This window comes from Heloderma suspectum, chromosome 1 (assembly GCF_057233095.1).
Source record: "Heloderma suspectum isolate Gila_16-S chromosome 1, 16-S_ref, whole genome shotgun sequence".
Classification (NCBI taxonomy): domain Eukaryota; kingdom Metazoa; phylum Chordata; class Lepidosauria; order Squamata; family Helodermatidae; genus Heloderma; species Heloderma suspectum.
Window position 1 is genome coordinate 52,985,220 of NC_139458.1, and position 18,147 is coordinate 53,003,366.

Here is an 18,147-nt window from a genome sequence, read left to right on the forward strand (position 1 = left end):
AGTGGTCATTTGGGCGGGGGGCTGGGTTGTACGGGCCCTCAAGTTCAGTCCTAGCTGCACCACTGCTCCCGTATATCCTAATCATCTTCTTAGCTGAAAACACATTCCATACTGAAAACTGTTCAGAGGAACATATGCATGAACAGACTGGACTTTCAGAAGAACGTCATCTGGTGTCATCAGCATTAATGTATTTGTGGGATTTGCTGCCAATGAAAATTAATACCTCTGCAAGATATGCAAAATCATAGCCTTCTACTCCACAACTGTTAACTGCCATGCCTTTCAGACTTTATGCACCCATTCAGTACATGCTTATGGGTGACGTGTCAAGTCCTTAAGGGCCTCTTCAAACATTACACTTTTCCTACACAGAAAAGTGTAGGAAATCCATGTAGGAAGAAAGATGAAAATCATGCATAAATTGTCAGGCATGCATTCTGTTTCACTGTGCATATACACAGTGAACTTGTGTTAGCAAATCACAGCCAATTGCAGTTTTCTAGTACACTCAAGTTCTGTTCACATGTTGTCTATATCTAGGCTATTGCATGAAGAAGAACCACACAGATGGCTCTACCCTGATGATGCATAGGACCCCATCCCTTCAATATTTGCACACTGAGCATAGACATCTACAAAGGAGTATCTGCATGGGAGTAGCTGAACATGCATAGGCACTCTGTATGTCCGGGACTCCTGCACAGCTGGGGCTCCTGGTATTATGGAGTACTTGCATATATTCAGGTACTCATGTTAGGTGCTGGACACATGGATGGTGAAGGGGTGGAGCCAATAGAGTGCACATCATTAGGTAGGACAAGCAGCATAGTCCCATTTCCACATGAATAGGGCTTCATGAAACAACATGTACAACCACCATATATTTTCATGCTTTTTCCGTGAATCTACACAGTTTTCATAGTTTTTCTATGTAGGGAAAGTGTAATATTGAAGAGGTGCTCAAACTTCACACTGTATTCCAAAGTTTACATGGAATGTGACCAGAGTGGGGGTGAGAGTTGAGGTTTTAAGTTAAGAGATAATTTAGATATCAGCAAATATAAGGGATATGTGAGCTTGGAAGCAAGAAAAATGGAACAAGATGATCCTGTCAGACATGTAAATGCTTTATGCCGTTGTTTTTCAACGTGCAAATCATTTCAGACAGCATCTTGCACCTGCAGTTATATTTGCCTACAAGTGCGTTGTATTTAGAAATTGAGGAAACTGGTTTCAACTGCAAATTTGGGGATTTTAGCTAATCTAAAATGCAGGCAACAATAATTGCAAAAGAAAAATTTTGTGTCCCCAGAAGTGTTTGCAAACTCCATTATTGTGTGGTGCACTTAAAATTGTGCACTGTGTAAGGCAGTCAGAATGGCTATACACATAATGGTCTTTCCTATCTTTTGGATTTTCAATTTAAGAAGCAGGTGGGAAGAGGGAGGGAATACATTTAACCATCAACTTTCCATAGTGCGTGTATGTGGATATAGTGATGCAAGAGACCATACATACTTCCACTGGGTTATACCCAATTAGCCTCTCTAGCCAACAAACAGCTTCTGTCAGCAGAAGGGGGGAGATTTCCCCCTACCCCCTGCAGCACCCCACACATGTTCAAAATTTTCTCCAGAGGTTCAGGGAACCCTCCAGAACAGATATGAGGTGTGGGGGAGGGAGGTGAGGAGGAGAAAGTCCTGGAAGTCCACTCGTACGAGCTTAGATTTCACCCAGTGAAAGCTATTAGCCTTCATTGAAAAGTTTTCTTAATCTGTTCTTTTGTGATGATACAAAATAGCTAAGTTCTGTATCATTGAGTCATCATAACATGTCTACTGCTTAGCTGTCTAATACTGATATATACATACACTCAGCATACAATTGCAAAGGTTTGCCTTTTGTGACGTCAGAGAAAAGGACAAAATCCTTCCATGTCCTTAACACTCAACAAAAGGTCCCAATGCATTTTCTTACATTCCTCAACTTAAATAGATTTAGGTGTGGTGCAATATTTAATCAGTGACTGCTTCCTGTTGTACCTGTTGTGCAAAGGGCAGTTCTGTTAGCAAAAGGCTCAAAAGAATCCTTCCCTAATTTTTGTCCCAGTGTTTAAGACAGCTAAAACCCTATCCTGAACATTCAGCTAGTTTTGATAATCTGCAACATAATGAGATTTTTCCCCTCTCTTTTAGAAGCTTTAGGCAAAGTTGTTTTGGCATGCTCGTTAAGTTTTTCCTACTGCAAACAAAGGGACGATTATAGAAAAGCCAAATAGGTGTGTGTCCTAGGGTGTGTGAATTTAGAAAGGTGGCACAGTACAAACACCTCAATGAATGTATTTCCAGTTGTTTCTTAAATAGTAGTACTTATTTTTATTAAAAACATATTTCACTTTTCCTCCCAATTTTCAGTCCATAAGGCAGATAAAAATAATAAAATAACATACAAATATCACATAAAATGCCATACAAATGCTAAAATACATATACAGTAGTATAAATCTTCAAGCCCAGTGGCCTAGTGAAACAAAAAGATTCACACATTTCTGAAAGCCAGAAGAAAGCCAACAGTCTGTATCTCAAGGGACAGAGCATCCAACAGATGGGAGGCTACCACTGAGAAGGCCTTGCTCTTTCTCTGTTGCTGAACCCATTCTGGAACTCCCTGCCAAGGATGGTTTGGCTAGCTTCATCTGTGCTGTTCTTCCAGCAGCAGGCAAAAACATATTTATTCAGGCAGGTTTTTGGTTTTCAAGCTGATGTTTGCTAAAATAGGTTTTGAGCGATCTTTACTTCTTTTTAATTGATTGGTTTTTAATTCAAGTATTTTTATGGATTATTTTTAGTATTTTATCTGTTGTTTATTATTGTTAGTCACCTTGATCACTATTTTTGATGGAAAGGTGGAATATAAATCTAATAAATAAATAAATAAATAATCGTTGTGGATGCAAACTTCACTTTGGCCAAGAAAAGTATCCAGAGAAAGACACAGCAGGTGATCTAAGTCATCCCTCCCCAAACTGATGCCCTCCAGATCACAATAAGCACCTATGTATGTTCAGCTACTCACATGTAGACAACCCTTTGTAGATGTCCATGCCCAATGCATAAACATTGAAGGAATGGAGACCTATGGATCATCAGGCTGAAGCCAACTGTGTGGTTCTGCAATGGATGGGAGGCTCCTGTCTGGTGGAGCTCCTGTCTTCCAGCAGAGGGGGACCTCCATCCCACCTAACCCTTCTCAGACAACCAGCCAAAGAGGATAGGATTGCATTCTTATTGGTCTAACCATGGAAACCTGGTTCTGTCAGTTAATTAATACTAGTGGTGGGATGGGTCTGAAAAACTAGCAAACTCCAGATTCTGCCAAGCTCCATCCACAACCTCAGGTTTTACTTAGACCTCAACCCTCATCTATCAGATTCTGCCGTGGCATGAGAGGTCCCTTCAAGTGCCATCTAGGGATGTATGGATTTTGTTTAATCCATTTCGTGTATGTTTCATGGATTGTCAGACGTCTTTTGTTCTGTTGTCCACTCACTGGCATTGAGTTTTTATTAAGAAATAGTGAATGTATGGGCATATTTACCAGTAACTTTCATACAACTAAATTTGCATACCATTCCAGAAAATAAAAAAAAATACACAAGTCCACGGAATCTGTGCGTCTTGGGAGAAACCAGTTCACTGCAGAATTCATAGAAATCTGAAGTACTTTGACTCTGTTTCATATTTCTCTGACCTCCCTAACTCCACCCCTCAGCTGTCAGGTTCTATTCTGTCTTAATCTCCTGTCCTAACAAAGGAGACCAGTATGTATGTATGTATGTATATATATATGTGTGTGTGTGTGTGTGTGTGTGTGTATATATATATATATACATACATACATACACACACACACATATATACATATATACAACATAAGAACATAAAAGGAGCCATGCTGGATCAGACCCAAGGGTCCATCTAGTCCAGCATTCTGTTCACACAGTGGCCAACCATCTGTCGACCAGGAACCCAGAAGCAGGACACGAGCGCAACACCACCCTCCTGCCCATGTTCCCCAGCAACTGGAGTGTTTAGGCATACTGCCTCTGATACTGGAGGTAGCACATAGCCATCAGCATTAGTAGCCATTGTTACAGGACTTTGTCCAACCTCCTTTTAAAGCCATCCATATTGGTGACCATCACTACGTCTTGTGGTAGCAAATTCTAATGAACGGTTTCCAAGCCTGCTGATATGCCCAAATACTTAGTCACAAGGTGGCCTGTAGCATTCCCAGTAGTGGGGCCATGTGCTCTTTTACTGAGGATAGTCTTCTATTTGAAGGGATGCCAGAGGACCGTCCTCTCTTTGAAGATGTCTTCTGTTTGAGGGGCCGTCCATTCCTAGTCTGGTTAAAATGTAAGGAACCTTAAGAAGGGAAAGCAGGGACCCTGAAGTTGCCTATCAATAGTTACCACCTGGACAGCAGACACAGGGCACCTGCTCACAGTCTTCCCCACTATGGTGAAATCGTATTTCCATTTATATTATAATAATGATTTATAAATGTATGCAAATCTGTGTCCTGTTTTGTCCTTGGTTTTGGTGATGCATTTCCTCTTGTTTTGGTAATGCATAAGTGGCCACCCTAATTCACAGCAGACTAAAATGACAGAGTTCAGTCCTACTGATGACTGATCCAGGGTAGAAATCCTAAAATAGTTGTTTATTTTGTAGCTGCTTTGAGCCTTAACTGTATTTACTTAAATATTTATCTGCCCCCAAGTGCACAGTGCATTCACTGCTATTTTATTTTCTTAAGTTAAAAGAGCAAGGAAGCAAAAACAAATCTCTAAACTAAAATTCAGAACAAGATGTGGATTTCTGAACCACTAATGAATACTCTGGGAATGCTGCAAAGTACACAATTGAGGTCATACGAGCCATCTTCCCCCTAGACTTTATAAAAAAAAATACTTCAGTATATAACAAAAGCTGCATGTAGAGTGAATAAGATTAGATTTTTCGTTTGTATGCTTAGTTTCGCTTTCTGTTGCTGACGGACAGCTTTCTCATCTTTCCTTCTCTTGCTGATTCTATTTATAGGTGTGTCATGAACGGAACATGCAGCCAAAAATTAGCAAGGATTTTGAGCAAGAGATTGAGGGGTGATTAATAACTGTGGAAGAGAGGCTCGATTCTCTGCAAGAATAACAAAGTCACATGGAAGATGGCGCACAACTACTACTTAATCTGACCCATATGCTGTAAATATGGTGATGACTGTCATTCTGAATAAATTAGATTGATGCTGATTATTCATCAGTTTTTTGGCCAACCTAGTGGTTCCTGAGCCAGATCTATGCTGGAATCTACAAGAGTAGTCTAAAAATATATTTCATTAACATTCTCTCATTCTTGGATGGGCTTTTTGTTGCACAGTATATGTTTCTTTCTCTTTAGGATTGCCCTGTGTGTCTATATTTGGGGCACTTTTTCTTCTAATGGGCAGATGGTGGCATGAATATTATTTAAAATGTCAGCCTTCTTTTGCTGAGCGCAACTTCAATTCATGTTCTAGGGTCACAGAAGACCTGTAATGAATATTTAATGGTGTTTGATGTTTGGCAACTTTGCCAACTTTGCCACTCAAATACTGAATGTAAGATTTTGAATACAAAATTGAAATTTGCATTTTGAATGTGAAATTTTACTTTAACATTTGAAATTCAAATGAAATGAGTTTGTTGGTAAGTTCTGCAGATTTGGCACACATTAAATATGAAATCTCATAAGCTGTTTACTCTCATGTTCTGTCAAATTCTAATGCCATTGCATATCAGCTATAAAATAGCGTCAAAATACTAAATGTTATTGCATGTGTGCAATCAGAGGCTGTCAAATATCAAACACTGAAATCAGTATCATACTGAAATCAAGTATGTTTGGTAAATCTGAACAGTCACAGAATACCTGCAAAATATTCAACATAAAAATTGAGCAGAGTAGAATTTTGCACTGAATTTTGGGGAGAAAATGCATATCAGCTCTAGATCATGAGCTGGAATGTACTTCAAAGCTTCCTGGACTGATGTAGGATGGCGGACAATATTGAATCTGCCCAGTTCAGTGTATTATAGCTGGTGGTTTTTGAACATCCCATCAGCAGAAGATCTGAACCTTCAAACATTAGGTCTGTGTTCAACTGTGCTTGATTTAACTTCTGAAGAAGATGTATTTTGTATACTTTATTTTAAAGTTTTGCAGCTAAATATAGAGCTGTGTTCGGAGTGTTGCAGTTTGGATTACATTCATTTTCACTATAATCCCTTTGCTTATATATTTCTAAAATGAAGATATGTAAGTTCATACATACTCCAGCTTGGCTTACATACAGCTAGTAAAAACTGAAATTGAATGAAAACACATACAGCAAACTCAATACTTTTTACTGTAAATAACATGTGATTTATGTAGGCTGTGGTCCGCTATGTGAATGTAAGAAATGTAACCAGGGTGTACCTACTGTCACCTATGGAATGGCCTGTGCCTTCCAGCCATTGGACCCAAATGGACATGTGTTTCACTGGATGTGGAGCGTTTTGGGTAGTATGATAAAAAGCATGTCAGTTGTGTCAGTGAAATTAAGTGTAGCCATTTGATTATGGTTTTAGTTACTGATGTTGCAAATATTAAAAGTACAGATCAAAGAGGGACTCAAGGGTGCTTTCTCATATTCCTTGATATTATATACTGGCAGTGATCTATTGGTTTCCCTTGTATATGAATGCTTTTAACATCTGTTAAAGTTAAATTAGATAATCCATCCAATAACTTTCCCCAAATCCTCTTTCCAATGCCCAAGGTAAAGCAGTTAGTACACTTGTAGTAGTAGGAAGAATTTTTAAAATTATTATTACTACTATTATTTGTGATGCTCATCTATTTAAAAAAAAAAACCCCAAAGCAACAGTAGAATACCTTTTCAGCCAAAGTAATCCTTTTTTATGTTACTGAACATCTAGCCAAATGAACAAAGCCAATGTTTTAGCTGGTCCTAATAAAAGGTATCACAATAATATTACAGTAATAATAATATTAATATTAATATCTAGAGTTGCTTCTTTTTCCTTTCAGTCTGTTAATCTGCTACAAATGATTATCTGAGTGTTGTTGGGTAGGAGGGTTTTTTTTTGTTTTGTTTTTGAGAGAGAGAGAGAGCGAGAAAGAGAGAAAGAATATCTTTTGTGGACCTATTTACAATACAGCAATAATAGTACAAAGAAGAGGAAGAAACATACACAAACTAAAGCACTCCCCCCCCCAAAAAAAAAAGTTGTCTGGCCTCAGTGTATTAAAAAATAAATGAATGGGGGTGCTTCTATTCAGTTTTCAGTGGAAGTATTCCTCTGATTTGCTCAGTTATGCACTTTGGCCTATATTGGGATATGTACTTTTAAGAACACTTACCTCCAGTTTGCCTAACTGAGAAGGCCTTCTGAATGCCAGTAATATTGTGCATTTCACACTGAATATCCTGTGCATCTTCTCTAGCAGAGCTCTGTAACTCATCTAAATTATGTGAACCCCTGATTCATGCAAAGCAAGTGAACAGGGCCCTAAAGGTACTTTCTGTCATTGTTTCAATTACAGAACTATGTGGGTAACAGACTTGGATTTGACAGCAACTGAAGAAAGAGGATATTATATGCATGCCTTCAATCAGCTTTGCATTTGATCCTTAAAGGGAAAATTATGTGAGAGACAGGGGAGGAAAACAACAAACTAAGCAAGATCCCAATTTCAATATAATTTGGAGAAAATAACTGATTTGGGTTGGACATGTTGCCAAAATGGATGACTCAAGGCTTCCAAACAAGAAATGGAAACCAGAAGGATGCCTAAAGCCTTAAAGAAGAACAAATTGGGAAGATATGATTGACTGTAATGTTTCAAAATCAACTATTGCAAAGACGAATTTGGGCGGTTGCCCAGAACACAATTGAATGGTGATGTTCATTTAGATGCTTAATGCTGAAACAAAATAATGCATTTGAACTGGGCTTCAGTTAAAGTTGTAGCTGTTAACTCTTTCCATTTTGCTAAAAAGTAGAGATGTGGTGACACTTTTCTCCTCTTTGGTACTGAAAATTTGGCACTCTTGTGTATATGGGTGATGCTGTTATGCTAGTCCTGGAACAACAAAAATTAAGGGAACTATAAAACAAACTATCCTAGAATTTGTCATGGGACCCATAGAACTATCTGCATCTCAGTCATTACCATGATAGTTTTATTAAATATAAATTGGTCATAAGTGTGTGTGTGTGTGTGTGTGTACATATATTCTTTAAGATCTGCTACCTTTTTTCTTCAATGGAGACTTTCCCCTCCCCCTTCAAGCCCCCATGCACCCCTGAATCTGCTCTGGGGGATTGGGGGACCCACCGGATCAGATTTGGGGGGCAGAGGAGGGAGGAGGGTATGGGGAAGTCATAGAACCATAGAATAGTAGGGTTGGAAGGGGCCTACAAGGCCATCGAGTCCAACCCCCTGCTCAATGCAGGAATCCAAGTCAGAACATCCCTGACAGATAGCTGTCCAGCCTCGACTTGAATGCCTCCAGTGTGGGAGAGCCCACCACCTCCCTACGTTCCATTGTCGTATTGCTCTAACAGTCAGGAAGTTTTTCCTGATGTTCAGCTGGAATCTGGCTTCCTGTAACTTGAGCCCATTATTCCGTGTCCTACACAGAAGTCCTGTCACACAAGCAGAAATCCGCTGGCAAAATATTGGATTTAACCCTTGAATGGCACTCTAAATCCACTAAATGTGGAACAAAAGGAAAGAAAAATGGCTGGGCAGGGAGAATCTAAATTATGAAGGAGTTAGGTGGCTACCTGAAGAGTAGCTTAGAGAAAAGCAACAGACCACCAAAAATAGATGCTCACTTGATAAAGAAATGTAGTGTCTTAATACAGAACTGTTTATAAATCACATCTTACCAAAAAATAACGGCTTTGATCCAGAGCTCACACAAACTGCCTCTGCCTGATTTTCTCTCATTCCCTCTATCCACTGCAGCCCCCAGGCCTTTCTTGAGGGTCCCCTAAGCCTCACAAGAGGGTTTTCAGGTGAATGCCAGTTAGGAGAAGGAATAGGAAAGCCCAACTACATGAGTGCCCTCTCACACAAATTATGGCCAATAAAGATGAATCCTGTAACAATCAGGATCATCATCACCCAGTGAAGGCTTGTGGCTCTGACATCAGTGGGGAGGTGAATGCGCTCCAGGCTTCAGTCAGAACCAGTCAGAACTCTAAAGGAGCTATGCAAGGTGCAGATAGAAAGCACCTTGGATAGCTCCTTTAGAGTTCTGACTGTTTCTAACTGAAACCCGGAGCAGATTTACAACCACACTGACATTGGAGCCACCAGCCTCCACTGTCATCACCGGAATTCAGTTCTTTCTCTGTCACAGATTCAGATTCATTTCTGGCTCTGTCATCAACCATTCATGAATAAGAGGTCTGGCTCTTGTTTTGTTGATAGGAGACTTGTCTATTATTCATTTCTGCATAAATATCAATAATGAAACGTTGATCTACAACACCATAAAATGAAATAAAATGTTCTAAAATTGACAATAAGTTTGTGTGGTGGTCTTCTCACACTCGCTCATGTGCACTCCAAAAGAACTGAAAGACTAAATATTTTCTGAAAGCCAAAATCTACTGCTGGAGGCAGATGACCCAGCTTACCTCCTGAGAAGGCTGCCTCTACAGAAATGATGATGACGATGATGACGATACATTTCTATAATGCCCAACAGTCAAATCTCTCTGGGCAGTTCACAAAAATACACATCCAATACAAGATAATACAAACATAATATAAAATCTGTAACATACAAAATTTAAAACAATTTAAGTAGCTAAAATATTTACAATAAGATAATGGGCCTGAAAAACACGACTGACATAAATGCCATCAAATGCCTGGGAGCAGAGGACAATCTTAACCTAGCAACAAAAAGATTACAGTGTTGGTGCCGGGCGGATCTCAGTGGGGAAACTAATCAGGGGGCCAGCATTGAGAAGGCCCTCTCCCTTGTTGCCACCATCCAAGCCTCTCTCACAGGAGTCACTCGGAGGAACACCTCTGATGTTGATTGTGCCATCCAGGTAGGTTCAGGTTGGGAGAAGTGCTCTGTCAGGTACTGTATGGAATACACATCTTCATAGCCAGATATCTTGATTATATTTCAGCATTTTTGTTTTTCATTGCTCACAGAGCATGTGCTGTCTGCTATTTGCCACATTCCTAGATCGAATGCACATTTTCTTTGCCCTGTTTCCATCTGCACTAAGTTGGTCTGTGTTTTGGGGTGCACAGGTAGACTTCAAGTTGAACCATGCTTAACATAGGATCAATTCATAGATGTTTGAGGTACAGACAAGACAGGTCAGATGTGGGTTACACAACCTACCATCCTGCAACAACTGCACTGTGAATGACCACTGATTGTCAGTGTCAGTACTTTCTGTATATAATTTCCTTCTGACCTCACTGTCTACAGTTCCACCCCCCACCCCCCACACACATATATACACATATGTGTATATCTAAACCTGAAACACTCCATAATACTTGATACATTTGGCGAAGTGGGCTATAGTCCATGAAAGCTTATGTCAGACTAAATTTGTTAATCTTTAAGGTGCCATGAGACTTTTGCTGCAATTAACATGGCTACCCTCTGAAAAAAGCTAGCATCCGTTACTGACAACACGTCATGTGGCCTTCAGGTTTGGATCCAGACTTCCTGTGGGTGGGGTCCCTCTCACAGAATGCTCTCATTGGAGGAAGGGCAGGAGGTGATTTTTGCCAATTCATCCTTCTCCCTGCAGTCCCCTGAAAAAAAATGCTCCAGAGGGTTGGGGGACCCTCCAAAACAGTGTGGGAAGTGATGCTGGGTCTGAAGATGCAAATGGGAATCAGTGGAAATCTCCACACATTCCAGCGGGGAATGTCTGCTGGACCTCAGTCACTTCCGCAAGTGGAAGAAGCCCTTGTTAATGAAAAGGGAAGTCTGGATCCAACCCCATGGAAATTCCTGTCAGCTGATTTTCAGTAAGGCAGGTGATGAGCTGTATCTGCTGCATTTGTAATAACTGCTTCACTGCCAGCTTACTTACTTTTACCATCTGCTTTCATTTTTTTTCTTTAAATAACATCTATTCAAGCCACATGTAATTCCTAAAGCCACGCCAGTCACAAAATGGTGGCAAAGGGCCACATAAGGAGAATGTAATACTACTCAAATTTAAAACAAAAGCCCACATTCCCTTGACTTGTCATACAGAACTGTACTGGATTTGTTTAAGGAAAATATGCACAAACCTAATAGTAAAATTAGATTGTCAACTAGCTGTTTCTGAATCAAGTTTTCAAGGAGCCATTGCCCACGCTTCAAACATATACCTTTCATTTTTCAGTTGTTGGGTGTGTGTTTTTTAGCATTTTCTTTTATCTAAATAGTGTCTGTCTGAAGTCTGCCTTCTTAGATAGCAAACAGTGAATGAATAACCTCTTTCCTCCGTCACAAAAACAGTTCCTCCCTTCTCTGCATGAAAAATAATCCCAACTACCTAAGGCTTATTGTTTCAGTGGTGTAAAGTCAGATTTGGGGCACAGTCCTCAAAGCATTTATTCCAGTTTAGTCCTGTTGAAGTCAGTGGCATTACCTCAGGATAAGTAATGTAAGGACTGGAGCAATTGTTATATAATGCGTATGAAAACAGAACTTCATTGTTGACAATAAGGGTTGTTCTGAATAATTAAGCATGCCTTGAGATTAGTTGTTTCATTCTGAAAAGAAAACAGAATTACCACTTGGCTAATGTTCATACATACCTGGGTAACTTTTTTCTTTCTTTTTTTTTGGTGTGTGTCTTTCTTCCTTCCTTCAATAGATTGTTTGGTTTCTACAAAGGCATACTCCCTCCAATCTTGGCTGAAACACCCAAAAGGGCAGTAAAGGTAAGTCATTCTCTTTTCTCCCTTGCAAAAAGGGAGAAGCGGGAAAAGCTGAATGCCACGAATACAGTTTATTTTATTTTTATTTATTTTATGTAAAGTAATTTTTAGGCCTCCTTGATGGGTAGAACCCTTAGGCGTTAATACAGCTAACTCTTGCTGTAGAACAGCCTTCCCCAACCTGATGCCCTGTGTGGGACTACAGCTCCCAGGATTCCTGACAACTGGCCATGCTGGATGGGATTGATGGGAGTTGTACTGCACAACATCTGGAGGGCACCAGTTTGGGGAATGCTGCTGTATAGAATATGTAACAGAGCAATATGAACACCAATATCCGCTGATGGTGGGGTATGTGTGATAGGATGGGAGGAAGGTGCCTCCCCACTAGCAGGGAATAGCTCTGGTGCCAGGAGAAATTGCTCACCCCAAAGCCCCATTTTCCGCATGAGTAGGCCCCAAAATGGGGTTTTCTGGGTGTGGGGCAAGCGCAGGTTGGAGGCATCCTTGGAGCTGCTCAATCCAAAGTGATGGCCGCCAAATTGGTTGGCTTTAAAAGAGGGATTGGACAAATTCCTGGAGGAGAAGGCTATCAATGGCTACTAGCCCTGATTAGGGATGGCGGAGAATTTCTCCACGAATCTTCAGGAGGCCGAGCGCCGAGGCATTCAGCCCCCCGAAAGTGTTGGGGAAATTCTCCGCCGGCCCCCCGCCCCCCCGGGATGGGACTTACCGTGGCCGAATGTCCCTCTCGGCAGTGGGTCCCGGCGGCGGTGCAGCAGCGGTTCGTCGGGGGTGGGGGCGGCGGCCGGTCTCCCGACCGGCTGCCGCCGCCGCCATTACAAAATAGAAAAGTAAAAAAAAAAACAAAAAACACACACCCATGATAGGCTGTGTGACGATTTACATAGCCTATCACGGCTAGATTTCCAAAGTCAGCCGTGATAGGCTACGTAAATCGTCACGTAGCCTATCACGGGTGACTTTGGGAAAAAAAAAAACGCGTACGCAAATGGCGGTGGCCCATGGGCGCCGCCATTTGCATTCCTTATTTTGGCACGTCTAGTCTACGTAAAGATTTACGTAGACTACGGCGAAAATAAGGGCAACGCAAATAGCGTTCCCTTATTTTCGCTGTAGTCTACGTAAATCTTTATGTAGACTAGACGTGCCAAAATAAGGAACGCAAATGGCGGCGCCCATGGGCCGCCGCCATTTGCGTACACGCTTTTTTTTTTCCCACAAAGTCACCCGTGATAGGCTACGTGACGATTAACGTAGCCTATCACGGCTGACTTTGGAAATCTAGCCGTGATAGGCTACATTAATCGTTACATAGCCTATCACGGGGTTTTTTGTTTGTTTTTTTTCACTTTTTCTTTTGCGGCCGGGGAGACGGGGTGCTTCTCCCCGGCCTGAATTTCGGCCGGGCGAGGTGGGGCACCTCCCCCCCTTCACCTGAACTTTGGGGGGAGAAGTGAAGCACCTCCCCCCCACCGCGAAGCAAGCTGCGGGACAAGGTAAGTCCCTTTCATACATCCCTAGCCCTGATGGCTCTATGCTACCTCCAGTATCAGGGGCAGTATGCCTATGTACACCAGTTGCTGGAGAACATGGGTGGGAGGGTGCTATTGCACTCTTGTCCTGCTTGTGGGTTTCCCATGGGCAGCTGGTTGGCCACTGTGTGAACAGAATGCTGTTCTGGATGGACCCTTGGTCTGATCCAGAACGGATCTTCTTCTGTTCCTGTTCCCCTGAAAGGCCCCAGGATCTGTCCACTCAACTATAGCAGTCTGGAGATGGTGTGGTGCATTTCCCAAATATTTTAAAAATAAAGAACTGCTGGAACGAGGAAGGAACAAAAGGCTCTATGGCTCCCATTTTGGCCAGCATGAGCCAGCCAGGATTTGGAAGTGTTGAGCTTTTGCCCCTTCACTTTCCCCTCCCCCAGTTAGAATTGCTCTGCCAAATAATATATAAGATAACTGATGTCTTTGCCTACAGAATTAGAACCAACTGACCTTAAAACCTTTGTTCTCATGACAAGCCAAAATGAAGACTAAGAAGCCCTAAATGATGGGCTAGGAAGACCCTTGGTTTCATCCAGGAGGGGCCTTCTCCTCCTCCTGTGAACCCTAATCCTTCTCCCCCTCTCCCCTTTCTTTGTTGTCTTCTACTCCACACACACTGTGGAAATTTCGTTTGTAAGGAGGGGAGGGAACCCTTTTTTTGGTTTATGCTGTTATGTAAATTGCTATGTATGCTAATAACACTTAACAAAAACAGTAGTAGTAGTAGTAACAATAATAGTAATAATAGCTATACTCATATAATAAATAAAGAGCTTATGTTATTTTAGAAACAGATTCTTCTTGTTTTTCAAATAGCACTGTGAAAATTCTGTTGGATTAAGGCCGCAATCCTGTGGTCCCCGGGAGGGTGTCCCAGGGGTGATAGAATCTAAAGGATCTCCCTCTCCACCTGCCCTTGCTGTTCTACTCATTGCAGGCATGGAAACCTCCACTTCCTTTGCTGTTCCACTGACAGTACTCTGACAGCAATACCGGTCAGAACGGGGGAGAGTTCTGTCAGTTCTAAAGCCCTCCCAATTCCCCAACAACTGAATTGGGGGAGGAGGGATTATGCCAGCCACTCCCCCACCCCCCGCCCACTTCTTCCCCACTGGAGGGCCCTGCCTATTTCAGATACAACATGTTTTATTCACACATTGCCTACATTGATCTATTGTTATGTCTAAACTATTCACAATAGCTCTTTGTTCAGTCAACACTAGGGAGGGCAGTTATTTTTTCATTATGTAAAATATTTATAATCTGCTTTCCCTCTGCAAAATGGCTCCTAGCAAAACATATTAAAACAGCAATCAATATAAATTAGAAAATGCCTGTGCATTGACTCAGGGACATGGTACATGGAGACTGTAAAATTTCCTGGATGGATTCATGATTAGGATTCATCTTCAGAAAACTGTTGTGTTTGGAGTGTTTCTGTTTAGGATTCCAGACACTCCATTCCATCTCCCCACTCCCAGTTCTCCTTGTCTCTCTCTCCAATTGTAATTTCAGCATTCTGTACACACTAAGGATGCTCAGTACTCACTGGAATGTTTTGTGTATATATAGGGGGTGTGGTTCTCCATTTTGCTTTGTTTTTCCAACTGGGGTATTTTTTTATGGTGGGAGGTGAACACAAGTGTCCCCAATCCCAGCTACATTAAATCTTTGATTTCTCCATGGATGTATATGGATAATTTTCACTTCCATCACTGAGGATATTTTAAAAGGTAAAGGTATATCAGGAAATAACCTATCCAGACAATGAGGTAGTTCATTCTACCCCTTTTATATAAATGTGTGTCTTTTTCCCTCCTCCTTTTCTAGCCACTCAGTTCCATTCACTTTCACTTAGTCAGTTAACATTTTGTGCCATTAAGTACTGATGGGACTGTTTTCGTGGTGTCTATCACTTAGGGTTTTTTCCTAAAGATGTTTTGAGCCATACTGGATCAGACCAAGGGTCCATCCAGTCCAGCATTCTGTTCACATAGTGGCCAACCAGCTGTCGACTGGGAACCCACATGCAGAATACATGTGCAACAGCACCCTCTCACCCATATTCCCTAGCAGCTGGTGTACATAGGCATACTGCCCCTGATAGCACATAGCCATCAGGAATAGTAGCCATTGATAGCCCTCTCCTACAGGAATTTGTATAACCCCCTTTTAAAGGCATCCAAATTGGTGGCCATCACTACGGGCTTTTCTACATGTGGCTTTTATCCTGCAATCAAGATTGGTGACTCATGGAGGTTTGCGGGTCCTTTACATGATGTCATCAACCTCCAACACCTCTCCTGTGCTTTCCGACCATTTCCACAGCTTTATACGAAATGGAGATAATGAACTATTAAAAAAACACGATTTGAATTTGTAAAGAGGGAGTTGTGCTATAACAGCAGCACCATCTAGTGGCTGCATAATGAAACATATAAAATTTGCAGATAAAGACAATCCCTGAGGAGGGAAAGAGGAAGTGTGTGTGAAGGAGCCAATCTTAATCCCGCAAAGAATCCAGAAGCCCCAGTAAAGTTGCGGGATAAAAAGCCTGGTGTGGAGAAGCCCTACATCTTGCAGCGAATTCCATTGTTTAACTATGTGCTCTGTGAAGAAGTACTTCCTTTTTTCTGTCCGGAATCTTCCACCAAGCAGCTTCATGGGTTGACCCTGGGTTCAAGTATTATGAGAGAGGGAGAAAAATGTCTCCGCATCCACATTTTCCACATCATGCATAATTTTTTACACCTCTATCACATCTCCCCTTACCCTCCATTTTTTCCAAGCTGAATGAGCCTAATCATTGTAACCTTCCCTCATAGGGGAATGCTCTTCCCTCTAAGTGCCCTTGATCGTTTTAGTTGCCCTTTTCTGCACTTTTTCCAGCTCTACAATGTCTTTTTTTAGGTGTGGTGACCTGAACTGTACACAGTATTCTAAGTGTGGTTACACCATAGGTTTGTATAATGGCAGTATGATATTGGCAGTTTTATTCTCAATTCCTTTTCTAATTATGCCTAACATGGAATCTGACTTTTTTATAGGGATGGCGGAGAATTTCTCCCCAAAACTTCGGGGGACCGAGCACCAACGTGTTCGGCCCCCCGAACAAGTTTCGGGGAGAAATCCTCCGCACCCCCCTGCCCCCCGCACCCCCCCCCCAGGACGGGACTTACCTTCGCCGAATGTCCCTCCCAGCGGAGGGTCCGGCCGGCGGTTCGGCAGGTGTTCGAGCGGGGCGGGAGCGGCAGCCGGTCTATCGACCGGCTGCCGCCGCCGCCATTGCAATAAAATAAAAAAAAAAACGCCCCCTGATAGGCTACGTGACGATTAACGTAGCCTATCACGGCTAGATTTGCAAAGTCAGCTGTGATAGGCTACGTCAATCGTCACGTAGCCTATCACGGGTGACTTTAAAAAAAAAAAAAGCGCGTACGGATAATGGCGGCCCCCATAGGGAGCCGCCATTCCCATTCCTTATTTGGTCGCTGTAGTCTACGTAAAGATTTACGTAGACTACGGCGAAAATAAGGGCAACGCTAATCCAAGTAAACAATGCCTACAGAAAAAAATCACTCCTGTCTACATTTTTAATGATAGTCTCAAAGAACTCCAAAAGGTTAATGAGACAGGACTTACCTTTGCGAAATCCACGTTGATTCTTTTTCAGAAGGGCTTGTCCTTCTATATGCTTACTAATTTTATCTTTAATACTGTTTTCAACCGATTTACCTGGAACAGATATTAAGCTACCCAGACTGTAGTTTCCCGGATTCCCCTGGATCCCTTTTTAAAAATTGGTGTTACATTATCCATCTTCCAGTCCTCTGGTACAGAGGCTGATCTTAGGGATATGTTGCATATTTTGGTCAGAAGATCAGCAATTTCATATTTGAGTTCTTTGAGAACTCTAGGATGGATGCCATCTGGACCTGGTGATTTATTTACTTTCAATTTGTCAATAAGGTTGAGAACTTCATCTTTTGTCATCACTATTTGCCTCAGTTCCTCAGACTCCCTTCCTGAAAACATCAGTTCAGGCACAGGTATCTTCTGCAATGAAGACTGGGAAGAAGAATTCATTCAGCTTCTCTGCAATCTCCTTGTCCTCCTTTAGTACTCCTTTAACTCCATTGTCATCCAACAGTCCAACTGCCTCCTAGCTGATTTCCTGCTTCTGATATATTTAATCAGAATTCTTTATTGTTGGCCTTGATATTGTTAGTGACATGCTCTTCAAAATGCTATTTTGCATCTCTTATTGTCTCTTATTGCATTAACTTTGTGCAAGCTTGTGCTCCTTTTTGTCACTTGGGCAAGACTTCCATTTTCTGAAGGAAGCTCTCTTTTTTGTCTAATAGCTCCCTTAACACTGCTCATTAACCATGCCGGCGATCTCTTGGACTTAGTGCTACCTTTCCTAACCTGTAGTATACAGTTTCGCTGAGCTTCTATTATTGTGCTTTGGAGTAGCCTCCAAGCATTTTGAAGGGATTTAACCCTCTTGATCCCCCCTTTTAATGTCCTTTTCA

At 41.7% G+C, this 18,147-nt stretch overlaps 1 protein-coding gene across 4 annotated transcripts in view; it reads left to right on the top strand.

The window, feature by feature from the left end:
* SLC25A21 (solute carrier family 25 member 21) overlaps nucleotides 1-18,147 on the top strand; it is a 438,251-nt gene that overhangs the window by 383,275 nt on the left and 36,829 nt on the right. For all 4 annotated transcript variants that reach the window (XM_084843384.1, XM_084843391.1, XM_084843370.1 and 1 more), the window contains one exon: nucleotides 11,978-12,044. In XM_084843384.1, coding sequence (XP_084699510.1) covers nucleotides 11,978-12,044 — 67 coding nt within the window. The remainder of the gene's footprint in view (nucleotides 1-11,977; nucleotides 12,045-18,147) is intronic.